We start from the raw sequence: 16,089 nt of genomic DNA on the forward strand, positions 1-16,089 counted from the left end.
CAGTGTTTCCCTGTTGAGCTGCAGGTGGAAGTATAGTAACAAAAAGAGGGACTTTGCCACTAAAAAGACTGTAACGTTGAAAGATATCTACTTGATTTGACTCATTTGGACGCTGAAGCTTCATATTAGCTTCAGATAAACTTTTAAACATATTTTTGCACAGAAGCAGGACTGTGGATTTTGTCCTCCATCACTTCCATTGTAAGTGCATTATGAAGGGATCTTCTAATGGTCAGTATGAACAGGAGGAATGATTACAGCAAGAAAAACATGTTTCAATGTTCATTTGAGCTCCTGACTATTGTTTTAAGACAGACTTGAACAGTTTTGAACCTGTCCTTTAATGTTCTTTCATCTTATCAGATAAAATCCAGCTGCTGTGTTCTGAACTGATTACAAGTCAGAGCAGTTTTCACAGCTGATGAAGGAAAAAGGCTTTTAAATGTAAGATGTCATCAGGATTTGAATATCATTCTGCAAATCCTTTTTGGTTCACTAGAACACCAACATCTGATGTAACATAAAGCTGTAAAGAGATGTTTAACTAATGACTAACTTCTCTGATGAGTCTTTGTTAAAGTTGTTGATCAGTGGAACCTGACATAGGTAGAAGTTTCTCCCAAGTTTTCATAGTTCACCGTACTGCCATCTTCATCATTACGCTCCTGTGGAAAACAACACGACACACATGAGATTCTGAGTTAAGAAGGAAAAAATAAATGTTAAAGTCAGCAGAACCTGAACGCACCATCAGATATTTACCTGACTGGCTGCTGGACCAGAATTCTCTGCTGTTCGGCTTCTTACTGAGTTTAAAACCTGCACAAACACAAACAGTGAGACATTCACAGTCCTGCACTGACTTACAGTCTCTTAATGTACACATTTGTCTTTTTATACATCAGTTCAGTTGTTATTTTCAACTCACAATGTTGTCATCAGGTGGTCTCTGGTTCCCTGGAAAATAAATCACAGAGTAACATTTCAGTTCTAAAGTTACAGTTTGTTTTACACTTAACAAATGTTGGTCTGAATTTTCTCACCTCGAGCTCTGAAGAGAAGAACAGTAATCACAGTGATGAGGAGGAGTTCAGCCACACGCATCGCCAACATTATGTAGCTCAGAGCAGAACAATCTGTACAAACTGTGGAATATAGAAATGTGTCACTGAAGAAAGTAGAAAGCAAAAATATTTGAAGTAGTGTGGCTGTAGGAATGGCAACGTCAGTCAGTTTGTCCACCAACAATTGCCATGAAATGAACTAATGAACTTGGAGATTTCTTTTTTCCTTTAGCACCACCATGAAATTCACTAGTTTTTAGTGAAATATGCAACCCAATCGCCAGAAGAAAACGTTGGCATTGAACGTTTCTGCAAACCACAGAAACGTTGAATATACACGTTTCAACACGTGAAATACGTATCATATCAACATTTCTACAAACGTAGCATATTAACATTTCTACCTGTTGAATAATGATGTTTTATGGTGTGACGACGCTGTGGTTAAGGTCTGGTTAGGTTTAGGCACAAAGACCACTTGGTTAGGGTTAGGGAAAGATCATGGTTTGGGTTAACATAAAATTAAAAAATAAAATAAAAACGGCCAATGTCTCACTAAAAACTCACGGTTTTCTCGCCAGAAAAATGGCTGCAAATGTCCTGACGTCTCGCTAAAAACACCCACTTTTGTCGGTTGAAACGGGAAGCGGGCATTGGTTTCAAGGTGGTCTCGAACCGTACTCTGCTGATTTCCAACTTGCTGCCAACAAACTTACAAAGCATCCACCTGCCCCTCCTCCTCCTAATAATAGGAAAGATCAGCTCATATAGATTGCATGTGAACTACGTCACTTTAGAAATGTTGAGATGATATGTATTTTGGAAATGTTGACATGATACGTTTTGTTGACATTTTGATGATACATTTGTAGAAATGTTAATATGCTACGTATTACACATGTTGAAACGTAGATATTCAACATTTCTGTGGTTTGCAGAAACGTAAACTGCCAACGTTTTATTCTGGTGACCAGGCTGAAATATCTCAGGATAAATTGTAATATCTTTGATGATCTTCTGACTTTCCATCATCAGCTCAACATTTCAAGTTGTGTAATACTTTGTTTTATGACCAAACATCTGCAATCTAATGACCTTCCCATCATCCTCTGCTGTACTTTAGGTTTTGTGCTGATTAGCAAATGTTAGCATGCTAACACATTAAACTAAGGCCTCAAACATGCTCCATGTAAAGTGCACAAACACAAATGGAAATGTCTGTCTCCAATGCCAATCTTAGCCCTCAGTGAGGTGATACAGGCTGGTTAAAGCTAATCAGTGTGTTTCCATGACCACACAAGTAAACAAAATTGTGTCTGTGGAGGGATGTGTATTGTAGGGCTGTGCAATATATCGATATTGTATCATATTATATCATCTCTGGACAGCAAAATGGACATTAATGCACTGTGCTGCTAACTGCTCGTTCTTTTTTTTCTACTGGGATTTATATGTTTTCATAATATGTTAAAGGGAATTTTTAGATAAGAAGTTAAGAAGTGGACTGAAAACCCAGTTAAACCTGAAGTTATCTCGCTAACCCCAAATCCTGCTTCATAGTACAGAACTCTGGACTCATTTCCATCGATAATAGTTTGTATTTTTGCAATTTGAACTGATTAAAAGTCTTTGGGAAAGAATGTCTACATCTACACTAGTAAACAGCTGTTTTCACATATTGCCAGGGCAGCAGTGGTTGAATACATTGAATAAAATGTTGAATACATATGAGTGACTTTGTTGCTCACCTTCTTGTGTTGTTGATCTCATTCTTTCAGGTTCTGTTGTTGTTTCAGCCACACCTGACAGATTAAATAACAAAAACCAACAAACTTTAAAATGAGACAAAAACACATTGTTCACCATCTGCTGTGACTAAATGAGAAACATTTATATCAACCTAAAACTTAAAATACATCAAATAAATAAATGCAGTTTTGTCATTTTTCATATCAGAATAAAGTGATTTTAAACAGCTCATCATCTTCTCACCTGGTTTCTCACATGACAACTGAGGACTGATGTTACACAGCTGCACTTTTCTATTGTTGAGATCTGTGACTTTACACTTCAAAAACTTATAATTTGATGTGTAAATATCATGAGAAGTCAGGAAGGAGGCAGTGATTGAGCAGGTAGACTGTGATGTCTGTGCGTGTCTGGTATTTACGTCCCAGTTGTTTCCTCTATACAACCACTTCACTGTGTGTCTGCACTCATCATATGTCGACACAGAGCAGCTTAACATCACCTTATCAGTGTCCTTATGTTCAGTCACTGGTGAAGATGGAGATATTGTGAGAGAAAGACAACAAGAGTCAGATTAACTTCATCACTGTAATCATAGTTATTGTAATGTTTCAGTATATTGTTCTAACAAGACAGTTTGAGCTGAAAACATTATGATGTAAATACTCACTGGTAACAACAGACAGATAAACCTGAGAGTCTTGACCTTGTTGTTGTCCTGATTTGAACTGTCTGCAGGTGTAACGACCAACATCCTCAACTGTGACTTTCTTTATAACCAGAGAACAGTTCACTGTAACACTCAGTCTGTCTGATTTAGCTTTGGCTTTTTCACCAATCTGCCCCTCTACAATCAGCTCTACTGTTGCTGTGCTTGTTGAATGACTGAAGAGCCAGACCGTCCTGTCACATTTATCTTGATCAGTCAAAACATTTTCACAAGACAAAGTGACTTCATCTCCATCTCTGACAGTGATGTAGAGGAAAGTTTGTCCAGTTACTGCTGTTGAGAATTTGAGGGAGAAATGTGATAAATAAACTGAAATAAGAATAAGACTGCAGTGTGAATATTAAAAACAAACAGCATATTTGTCTCAGTAAAATGAAGGATATTTAATAAAGTACAATAATGTAATAATGCAGATTTTTTTTACTTTACCTGTTAACTGAAGCCCCAGTATCAGAAATAAATACATTTTAATCCATCTGAGTTCAACCATCGTGCTTCTCTGTCTTTCTCTCTGTCTTCTTCTGTCACTCTTAGCTCTCAAAATGCAGAAATACACTGTCTACTTCCTATCATGAGTAAAGTGTCTCCTCCTATTTCCTCACTTGTAAGTTACCAAACTTGTAACTTTTTGTAGGTGGAGCATATTAGCTTCCCTTTGCTTTATATTCAAAGGTTTTTGCATTTTACAAGCAAGCATCTGTGGTATCTTATATAATCGTATATGTATATGTAGAAGAATGGAAATGTATTCCTGTCTGGTCTAAAGGAGTCAAATCAAGTAGATATCTTTCAACGTTACAGTCTGTTTTGTGCCAAAGTTCCTCTTTTTGTTACTATACTTCCACCTGCAGCTCAACAGGGAAACACTGTCCGAGGAAACACAAAGAGGGAATCTGATGCTAAAAAGACTGTAAATGTGTCAGATATCCACTTGATATGACTAATTCAGACTGATGAAGCCTCATATAAGCTTCACATCAACTTTTAAATGCATTTTTGCATTAAATGACTGTGTGGACACACTGTGGATTTTGCAAGGAAAACCTCTTTCAGACTTTTGTGAACCTGTCCTTCAATGTTTTTATGACTTGGCTTATACTGATGTTTACCACCCTCTGTTTTTTTTTTAGTTCTCTTATTTTATGTGCTTCCTAACTTCTTCATAGTAACTTTGAGATACTTTTGGATTTCCACAGTTTTTATTCACTCAACTGTTTAATACAACTTTCAAGGGTGACATCATTATTTAGTTAATAATATCATGTAATGTCACATTTCAACTCTTTTCAGTTTGCGTTGAACACTTTCATACCAGGATATTCAAAACTAATTAAACAAAGACATTAATGGTCAAATTAATGCATATCAAACAATTAATGGTGATACTAAACTGAGAAAATATATATTGTAAATAGTGAATAAAAGCATTTTAAAAAGTAATACAATTGATAAACCTCAATAAATTATTCAAAACTCATCATTACAGGCAACAAGTTTAAAAATGAAAACAAGATTTTAAAGCTTGAACTACAATGCTACCACATCCATCACTGAGCACAATAAGCGTTTGATAGCAGGTTCATCAAGCAAAATGTAACATATCTTATGCTAATTTATATTTCAAGAAAATACCATATGAATTTTGCTTTATTACTTCTCCTTTTTACATTGTGATACTACTTAACTTACGACACCCCTTCTGGATAAACAGCTTTTTTACAGCAAAACATTCTGAAAATGATCATAAAAAATGAATCATGTGATGATGTGAGTTTGGTTTGTTTGGTTAGCTGATGGTAGCGTAGAGCTTGTCAGGATCAGTGGAGGCTGCAGCAGAAGAGGAGGAAGCTTTTACAGTGCTGTAGGTCACTGCATCATCTTTATCAGCATTATCTTTGCCCCGAACCTGAGAAACAGCACAACATAAATTACACAACGACTATGTGAAATCCTCCACAATGCATTGCCACATGTTGAAAGACAACAGAAGCAACTCTTTCAAGACTTCCTACCCAGGTTTTACTGTCGATCTTCCTTGTGTGGCTAATGGAAGCGTAGAAAACACCACCTTCAGGATCATCCTACACAGTGAAGACAACATACTGCTCAGTAACATGTAGATTGATGTGGACTCACTACAACACTACTATTTTATAACAATAAACACTTCTATTACTTCTGCAGAGGAGGTCATGTGATGTTTCCTTTAAATGATGTCTTGAAATGTTGTGGTTTGACAGGCCACTGTTTAATACTAATGTTCCTTTCTGGTGTAGTCCAGTTGCATCATCTAACTTCCCTTTTCATCTTTACTGCACACCCTCAAGACCGTGAGAGTGCATCTCATACAGTTACAACTTAGAGAACAAACAGAAGCCTCAGTGAGTGTTACTCTGTGCTGGGTGTTGTGTGTGATCTCACCGTGTCCTGACTGGTTTCTGGAGCAGGCTGAGTCTCTGCAGGGTTTAAGCTCAGTCCCTGGACAAATAAAGTATAGTTACATTTGGTGGCAGCTCAGTTAAAACAGATGTTGTAAGGACACAATACAAGCAACACCTGTGCAATATATTCAATATATCTGTGCAGGTTTCAGGTACAGGTAGCATGATGGATGAGTGTTGGGAACATCTTCAACTTTTCAACTTTGGTCCAGTGGATAAACTCAATATATAATGTTCAGTTGTTGATGGCAGTGTGTCAGAGAGGTGTTGAGTACTTATTATTCTTATCTTATTCTCTTTCAGCTATAAAAAAACATACGGAGGCCCTAAGAGGATATGGGCAAAAAATAAATAAATAAATAAATTTAAAAAATATATAAAATAGTTAGGATGGGTAATAGTATAAGAATATAATAGGATGGGTAAGGATAGGATGCAGAGTATAAATTCTTGGTATATAAAATGTACTTGGAAAATAAAGAGATTCTGATGAATGGATTTCTGTCAAGTGTCAACAAGCACTAAACAGTCCAAAACTGTCTGACTATACACATTCAAATGTGAACACAGAGTTGGAACATCGACCCATAGCTGGGACAAAAGGTTTGTGACTTCACATCAGATGAACCATTTGGAAGAAGTACTGAGACCTTTTACTCTAAATTGTATTTTTTCCCCTTCTGCTTAAGCTTTATGTATCTATACAAAAATAGCAAAAACAACAAAATAATTTCTGAGATACATGCAGCTATCACTTAGCTGTGGGGGTGTGTGCGCTGCAAACAGATGTTTCTGCACATGCTCTACTTTGACAGAGAATCATTCATAAATTCAAAAAGTATTTAGCGGTCTGGTCTGCTTAAGAAATGTATTCTTTGACTTTGAAACAGTTGTCTTATGTTGTTGAGGTTATTGAATGGTTAAATCAATGAATTTCATTTTTTTAACAGCCTCCTCAGTCACTTCATCTGGGCCTGATTTTACTCAAAAAGTAGCAGTACAAAACTATAAAAATACTTAATAGTAGTACTTAAGTAGTAAAAGTCTTGCATTCACAATCTTCCTTCAATAATAATACTCACGATGTAAATTGGCCCCACTCATTGTTATATTTATTATATATATTGAGAGAGATAGTCTATACAATTCCTGTATTTATCCTTCTTTGAAGTTTTCATGTTTTATTGTTTTACAACATGGAATTAAGGAAGATTTAATACGACATCTAGGATAATCACAGCCTCATGAAACTTTACTCTCAAGAACTAGTGACCGAGGCCATTCAGAGGATGTCAGTATCCAGTGTCGCACCAGAGTGCAGTGCCGTGATGCAAGTCGTTGAAAACAACGCCAGGCTTCTGCAGAATAACCACACACACCTCTACACACATCTGACTAGTTGGTTATAACTCGATATTCTTCCTTCTTATGAATGATGTGTTGGGTTAGCAGGGCTCGTCATAGCCTCTTTTCCAACTTTCCTTTAAGCAAAAGTAGTGTCTCATGTTTTCTTCTTGACACATTGCAATGAAAACGCTGTTGTGTAATATTAATTACTAAACTATGTGACCATTAATGAGGTGAGACATTATTAGTTACGGCTGAAATAGCGTGGGTCTGATCATGACTATTACGTCATTCAAAACTGGATGTCCCCCCACTTCAAACCACATTCTGGCGCCGCTGCATCCGATAGTTGAAGCAGGTGCACTTCATGCTCTGGGGAGAAAGGCTGGTCTGTTGTGCTGGCTCTCTGTATATACACTTATCTCATGCACACAAATTAACCAAAACATGGGAATGAATTGTATCTCTCGTGCACTCAAATATTATTTCGAGCGCTCAGTGTAGTAAAACGTTAAGATTACATTACATTAAGGGCTCCATAAACACACAATTAAAAGTGAATAATATTTTAAACTCACAATGCTGTCATCCATTTGTGTTTTGTTCACTAAAAAGAGAAAAGAGAAATTCAACTTTAACGTCTGGTGAAAAATTTCCTAAACTCTTTGTTAATAAAGTTTAATCTGTAAATGTTTTCTCACCTTTAGCTCTCTTCCGTCTGATGAGTACCACAACAATTATTAACAGTGCAACTAAAGCCGCAGCCACAAGGACGTACAACCACCACCAGTCTGAAAAAAGAATGAAAACATTAAAAACATTTTTGATAGAATTTTCTGTTCAGTTCAAAATCATGTAATTAAAAAGTAGAAATGTGAGTGCCTTCTGGGAGAGTTTTTTGGCATCTGTTTATCTTTTTTTGTACCAAGACAGTTAAAAATGCAATCTGCAACTAATTTAAAGTTGCAATACACGACATTCAGCCACTAGATGTTGCACTAGAGCACCAGCATCTCAGGCCAAAACAAATGTGTGTGTCGTTTAGTCAAAAAAGAGAAAAAAACTAAAGCAGCCCTTGAACAGACAGTTTATGAAACTCAGATCAAACTGTCAAACCAGGCAGTGCTGGTCAAATGTGGATCAAGATTCTGTTAGTGTTTTGTCTATTTCTTTCCTCAAATGTTTTCAGAGACATATTGCAGTGTACTGTTTAGCTGTGATTTGAGAAAGTTTGAGACACAGCGGCCATCTTGGAAATAGATGTGGAGCACACGGAGGGACTCACATGCACTGAAATGCACGTTCACATGCACTAAGATGCCACTTAAATGAACTAACATTCACGTGCAGCCGGTGCAGCTACGGAAACAAAGAAGAGAGAAGCTCTGATAACAGCACAGAGGAAGTGTGACTTCATTCTCTGCTCAGGACACCATTACTCCACTATATCTTTACATAGCAAATAGTTGTTTGCTGACATCCAGAGAGGCTCAATGTCATTTATTTCACCTTTAACCACCTACCTTTTGGTGACGGATAAAGTATACTGCTAATCAATCAGTATATAAGTAAAACTCTACTAAAAAAAATTGGACTACATGGTCATCTGTGGGTTGAGATAATTCTTCAACCCTTTTTCCTTTTCTAAAAGGTTTGTTTTCTTCTGTCATTGTGTCAAAGCCAATTCCATGTAAATGTGAGTCACATTTCAAAACAATGAAGTGTCTGTCAGTATCTACAAGTTCATAGAGACACAGAGATTCCACAGAGAGACACATGAAATGTTGAGTTTTTACCTTGAAGTCTCGAGTGATTATTGGTAGCAGACACTGTTGTGGTCGGATCTGTTATATTTTCATTTGTTGTCACTGTTGTTGGCTGAGTTGTTGTTGTTTTTCCCTCCTCACCTGGACAAATGACATCACAAACTGTTCAGTAAGAGAATGCATCATGTTTACCATCTGCACCAACCAAAGAATAAACAATGATGAAATATTTCAACTTAAAATACATCAAATAAACAAATGTAGTTTGTTATTTTTCATATCAGAATAAAGTGATTTTAAACAGCTCATCATCTTCTCACCTGGTTTCTCACCGGACAACTGAGGACTGAAGTTATCCAGCTGCACTTTTCCATTGTAGAGATCTGTGACTTCACACTTCAAAAACTTATAATTTGATTGGTAAATAAAATGAGAAGTCAACAAAGACGCAGCAGCTGAGCAGGTAGACTGTGATGTCTGTGTGGCTCTGGTATTTACGTCCCAGTCGTTTCCATTATACACCCACTTCACTGTGTGTCTGCACTCATCATATGTCGACACAGAGCAGCTTATCTTTACCATATCAGTGTCCTTATGTTCAGTCACTGGTGAAGATGGAGATATTGTGAGAGAAAGACAACAAGAGTCAGATTAACTTCATCACTGTAATCATAATTATTGTAATGTTTCAGTATATTGTTCTAACAAGACAGTTTGAGCTGAAAACATTATGATGTAAATACTCACTGGTAACAACAGACAGATCAATATCAGAGTCTTGATATTGTCGTTGTCCTGATTTGAACTGTCTGCAGCTGTAATGACCAACATCCTCAACTGTGACCTTCTTTATAACCAGAGAACAGTTCGCTGTAACACTCAGTCTGTCTGATTTAGCTTTGGCTTCTTCACCAATCTGCCCAAATTCAATCAGCTCTACAGCTGCTGTGTTTCTTGACGCACTGAAGAGCCAGATAGTACTGCCACATCTATCCTGATGCCTTATCAAATTTTCACAAGGCAAAGTAACTTCATCTCTATCTCTTACAGTGAAGGAGAGGAAAATCTGTCCAGTTACTGCTGTTGAGAAGATGAGAGAGAAATATGAAAAATAAAAATAATAAAAAATATTACTAATAATGTCATTGTGAACATAAATTTAGATAAAACAAAAGTCTGCAAATGTGTCTCATCCTTGGCTTGAAAGACTCCATTAAACTCACCATTCACCTTGCTAGAAAACTACTATCTTTGTAATAAAGTGATAAAGTAACATTAAAGACACAAAGAATTCATCTTTCTGTACATGTTACATGTGTCCTTACCTGTAAACTGAAGCAGCAGTGTCAGAAATAAAAGCATTTTATTCCATCTGAATTTAACCATCGTGATTCTCTGGTTCCCTTTTCTGACTTCTTCCTACTTGTACGTCTCTAAACGAGTGTTTCTTAAAGAGAGATGTCGTATCTACTTCCTGTAAGTAGTAAGGTGTCACTTCCTCATGGTGACTTTTACCCTTCTTCTCTGTCTTATGCCAGTTGTTGCTTTTATATAAGCAGACGATGTCCACTTTTATGTTCCTCTGTTGCTTATCGCTGACATGAGGTTCATTCTGACCTGATGTATCTGGAGTTAAAAGGGTCATATTTTCACTGCTGTTGAGTTTCCACAGTTTCTTCTCATTCAGCTGTTTAACTCGACTCTCTAAAATAACTCTAGATAAGGATTGTTCCACTTTTAAGTTTGCTTTAATTACTTTTGCTTTAATAACAGAGATACATATGTTTAAAAAATACTGTGTATCAAACAATAACAGGTGATAAATACTTAAAAAAGGTAAAAAGTTAAAACTAATACATGTTTAACTACAACACCAGCACATTAAAGTAGCTGACAGCAAGTTCATCAATCAAACTGTATCATAAACTGTATTTTGCTCATTTACATTCCAAGCAGCCTCCTTTGCACATGTTGCTACTAGTTAACCTACTGCACCCCCTGCTGGACAAAAAAGTTTTTACAACAATAAATCCTGAAAATCATCATAAAAACATAGTCAAACATTTATGTAAGAAATGAGAAGTAACATGACAATATTAATCTAACTAAACTTGACCAATCAGTCATCAATGTAATAAAATGAGAGGAGCTGTAACTATACTGTGATCTCTTATTTGTTGGGTTTGTTGACGGTAGCGTAGAGGCTGCTGAGATCAGTGGAGGCTCCAGCAGAAGAGGAGGAAAATTTCACAGTGCTGTAGGTCACTGCATCATCATCATCATCATCATCCTGAACCTGGAAAACAATACACATAAATTACACATCATGACATGCCACAAAACGCTACAAGACAGTGCAGCATGAAGGTATCCAACATCACAAACACACCACAGTCAATAGTGACATAGTAAGCATGATCACATAATGCAACACAAAGATTCTCAGATTTATCTGCTGACCCTTTGGAGGGGCCCGACCCCTAGGCTGGGAATCACTGGACTAAACTAGCTAACTGTATATAAAGTAGTGTAAACTAGCTCCACCTCCAGCAGCTACAACAGTAACATGCTGCTCTAACACTGATGCTTCACTATTAATAATCTAATGATGTCATATATAATAATATATCAGTCAGAGGGACCAAACCACTACTTTTACTGCAATACTTTAACTACATCAAGCTCAGAATACTTATGTACTTTTACTGCAATACTTTAACTACATCAAGCTCAGAATACTTATGTACTTTTTACTGTAGTAGGATTTTTCATGCAGGACTTTTACTTGTAATGGAGTATTTTTACATTGCTGTATTGATACTTTTACTTAAGTAAAGGATCTGAATACTTCTTCCACCACTGCTGAGCTTAAAGATGAATCCTCTGGAGATCATATATATCCACAGCAAATCCACTGACAATGTGGTTCACAGCTAATATCTTATTTTGGACCAGAGTGGTTCTCTTCCTGTCATTCATTGCTGAATTGTTTTTCTTTGTTCACCAACATCACCAGTGTAACTAATCAGACAGCTTACCCGGGCTTTACTGTTGGTCTTCTTGATGTAGCTGATGGAGGCATAGGAAACAGCATCTTCAGGATCATCCTACACAGCAAAGACAACATGTTGGCTGCTCAGTAACATGTGGATTTATACTGACTCACCTCTTCAGTTCAGTTCAGTTCAATTCTAGTTGTATTCTGTCTTCTTCTATCTTGCAGATGACAGTTAGACTCAAGAGTTTCTATCATACTCCCACATAATGGGGAACAAATACAAGTAAATGTAATGTTGTACTGGGTGTAGTGTGTGATCTCACTGGTCCTGACTGGTTTCTGAACCAGACCGAGTCACTGCAGGGTTTAAGCTCAGTCCCTGACTCATCTGACCTCTTTTAACTTTTAGTGTCACAACACAGTCAGTAATGTTTATTCTTGTTGTCTTTTAACTACAGAACTAAAAATAACAATGACAGAAAATGGTTTGCTCTATAAAGTCTTATAATATCAATCATGTAATCACAATAATAATCATAATAATCATCATATAAACCTGATGATTGAATTTTAAACTCACAGTGTTTTCATCCATCTGTATGTTGTTCCCTGAAGGACAAAAGAGAGTCAACTTTAGTTTCAACACTGAAAATCCAGGTTTTTCAAAAAGTTTCATCTGTGGACTTTCTCACCTGTAGTTTTCTTCCGTCTGATGACAACCACAACAACAGTTAGTAAGAGTGCTGCTAAACCCACAGCCACAATGATGTACCACCACCAAACTGGAAAGAGAAAGAAAACATTAAAAACATTCAGGCTGCAGCTTTCTGTTCTGTTCAAAATCCTGCTGCTAAACTAGAAGAGAATTCACTCACTACTACTATTGTTTCCCTCACACAAACCTTAGTTTTCTACTGTTATCATGTCTTGAGCAAAAACAATCCAATTCAACTTCAAAATACTGATTTGCAAATATTGATAGTGAGGAGCATTACTAAACACTCGACCATTTACTCAGACATGTGTTTGAACACTGACTGAGACTGACTGACTGATGAAGATAATATCTTTACTCAAAGCCAAACATTAGTCTGACACTCATACTTCATTGCATCATAACAGTATTCACACTTTAGACTTTAAAAGAGGAAGAGAGAGAGACATGGCTTGCAGTGGCGTTTTCTACCAGAAGCCAAAGGAAGCCAGGCTTCCTCTGTTTTTTCAGACTGCAGTTGTCATTTCATTAAAAACACTTTGTTTAATAGTTTCGGTAATTCTTGTGTGCTGTTGCTGTCATCGCTTCCCTATTTCTCATTGAGTATTTTACAATGAGCTAAACAGCGCCCCTCTAAATGTTTGGTGGTGAATGTGTGTGAAACACTATATTGCACTTCTACTGTAGACTAATGTCATGTCCGTGAGGAGGTGAGACAGAAATTGGCATCCCTTAGTGAAAAAAAATGGAAGGATTAACCAATCAGATGAACCCTTAGCCGTTTGATATCACTGTTTGCAATATTAGCAAGTGTAGTTATGTAGGGTGGAGATTTGTAGTTTTTAGTAAAAAATAATTTTACTAAACTACCACTACAGCAGCAACTCAAAATTAAATCTGACGGCAGGCCAACACTCAAACTAGCTATTTTGCTGGCCGTGTCTTCTTTTCGACAAGGATTCGTGCTCACTGAATAATCTACGGGCCACTACAGGATTCATGGACCTTGCCAACCTGTCATGGGCAATCGAGAGGCGCGGTAAATCAAAAGGTCACATATATTGTGCTGTGAAATTGAAGCTTTTTGGGCGCATCAGGATTGACAAGGCCCTGGACTCAAGAACCATTAGCACAAAGAAGCACAATGAACATGTGAAGAAGAACTGGGATATTCTGATGAGACTTATTGTTGCAGCCTTGTACCTTGCGTGCCAAGAACAAGCATTCAGGGGACACAATGAGGCCGCTGGCAGCTCAAACAGGGATAATTTTGTGGAGCTCGTGCATACATTTGCGGAGTTTGACACTACACTTTCAGAGCACTTGGGATCGTCAACAGTCTTCAGCTGTATGTCAAACACCATACAGAATGACATCATTGAAAGCATGGCTCGTGTTAACCAGGATGAGAATGATAGGGAAATAAACATGTCTTCTTTCATTGCTGTAGAAGGGGATGACACATCAGACATTTCCCACAAGTGCCAACTGACTGTCATCATCAGATATGTTAATGAAAAAGGCGGTATGTGTGAACATTTTCTCAGCTTTTTTGATGTCAGCTCAGATAGAGATGCACAAGCTATAACATCAGCGGTGATGAGAGCCATCGAGAACAACAGTCCCACAAATAAACTCATTTGTCAGACTTATGACGGAGGAAGCTGCATGAGTGGACAACACGGTGGAGTGCAGGCTTTAGTGAAATCCCACTGCCCCAATGCACTATTCATCCACTGTTATGCTCATAAGTTAAATTTGGTTTTAGCACAAGGCACAAATAACATTCAAGTAGTCAAACTGGTTTTTGCCATTATTGATGCCTTTCACAATTTTTTCTCATGTTCATGTAAGAGATCGGCATTACTGTGTGAAGTTGATCGAGCTGTGCGTGTACCAGGGGGTTCTGCTGTGAGGTGGAATTTCAAAAGCCGTGCGGTACACGCCATCCATGAAGGACGCAGCTCGCTCTGTATCGCTTTCGATAAGATAATGACAGAGCCGGGATGGGACAAAGAGACCATTGTGCAGAGCGAGGCCTCGAAGCAAAAACTTGAGGATTTTGACTTTACCCTCCTGCTCGGGGTCTTTCAGTCCATTTTTGGCCTCACAGAACCACTCTTCTAGGCTCTGCAAAGTAAGACGGTGGACATAAAAAATGCCAGGATCGGATCAAGACCACACTCAGCGCTCTCAAAGCCACAAGAACAGATGAGACATTCAGTGGCATTCATGATGAAACTGTCCACGCAGTCAGAGATCCTGTGCCCTGACATAAACGTTGTCGCTGTGGCTGGGAGGACCTCGAACAGGGGGTTAACCAGCACGAAGAAGGAGACGAAGAAACTGTTGTATCTTTCCGATATATTTACTTCCAGATTGTTGACAGTGTAGTATTGCACATGACCCACAGATTCGCAGATGTGGAGCACCTGAGCTTTTTTTTGGGTATTGGATCACACATCATTTGCATCTTTCTGCAAGCCCGCTGCATTTCCCAGCAGCGAGTTGGCTCAGCTGATCAAGACATATCCATTCTTTGATGAGCAGAATTTAAGGAATGAGCTGCACACGCTGTACAACAACAAGTTGTTTCACAAGCCACCAACAGAGCTGGTACAGCCTTTTATTGAGGATGACCTACAGGGCACTCTCTGCGAGGTCTACAAGCTGCTCCAGCTTATGTTCACAATACCAGCCACCAGCACATCAGCAGAACGTTCCTTTTCCTGTCTAAAAAGGATAAAAACTTATCTGAGGAACACATGTGGACAGGACAGACTTGTCAACCTAGCCAAAATATCCATTGACTCCGTTGTTGTGGAGGATCTAAAGGCCAGTGGGAAATTCTACAACATGGTTATTGACCACTTCGCCACCATGAAAGACAGGAGAATGGCCTTCCTCTTCAAATAGGGTGAGTGAAATGCGCACCCCCTTCTCCCTCTATGGCTTTACTGTTGACTGAACTGCCCATGTAGCTATGTGTGCAATTTTTGATGTGGTCATATTGCTTAATGTGCCATGCTTGCCTGGGTTTAGCTGAATGTGTTTGTGGAAATAGACTGAAGTTTTATTGTGGTTATTTACACATAGAAAATCAGCACCACGGACAGCACTCATAGGGCCAAGTTACCTGAATAGATGATATTGTGATTGTTTATGGCCTCTGCAGGTCTGGTACAGGGTTGTTAAGTGTTTTAGGTCATGTTGTATAATGAACATTTGGTCTAGTTTTAAACGATAAGGAATTATGGAAAGTATTTGTGTATTTCAAGC

The 16,089-nt window shown here is 37.9% G+C and overlaps 1 protein-coding gene and 2 long non-coding RNA genes across 3 annotated transcripts in view; all 3 read right to left on the reverse strand.

Moving 5' to 3' along the window:
* Window positions 1–402: 402 nt before the first annotated feature.
* Window positions 403–16,089, reverse strand: part of LOC122965561 — a 73,693-nt gene continuing 58,006 nt past the window's right edge. Inside the window, exon 8 of the mRNA XM_044329708.1 lies at window positions 403–665. Within this exon, the coding sequence (XP_044185643.1) occupies window positions 588–665 (78 nt within the window). The 3' untranslated portion in view covers window positions 403–587. The remainder of the gene's footprint in view (window positions 666–16,089) is intronic.
* On the reverse strand, window positions 2,830–3,640 carry LOC122965573. Its single transcript, XR_006398252.1, has 3 exons — window positions 3,484–3,640; window positions 3,057–3,341; window positions 2,830–2,866 (listed from the first exon to the last, which is right to left on the reverse strand). It is a non-coding gene; the product is annotated as an uncharacterized LOC122965573 (long non-coding RNA).
* On the reverse strand, window positions 10,885–15,370 carry LOC122965571. Its single transcript, XR_006398250.1, has 5 exons — window positions 14,883–15,370; window positions 12,788–12,877; window positions 12,676–12,704; window positions 12,136–12,204; window positions 10,885–11,393 (listed from the first exon to the last, which is right to left on the reverse strand). It is a non-coding gene; the product is annotated as an uncharacterized LOC122965571 (long non-coding RNA).

The sequence above is a fragment of the Thunnus albacares genome, chromosome 16 (genome assembly GCF_914725855.1).
Source record: "Thunnus albacares chromosome 16, fThuAlb1.1, whole genome shotgun sequence".
Classification (NCBI taxonomy): Eukaryota; Metazoa; Chordata; class Actinopteri; order Scombriformes; family Scombridae; genus Thunnus; species Thunnus albacares.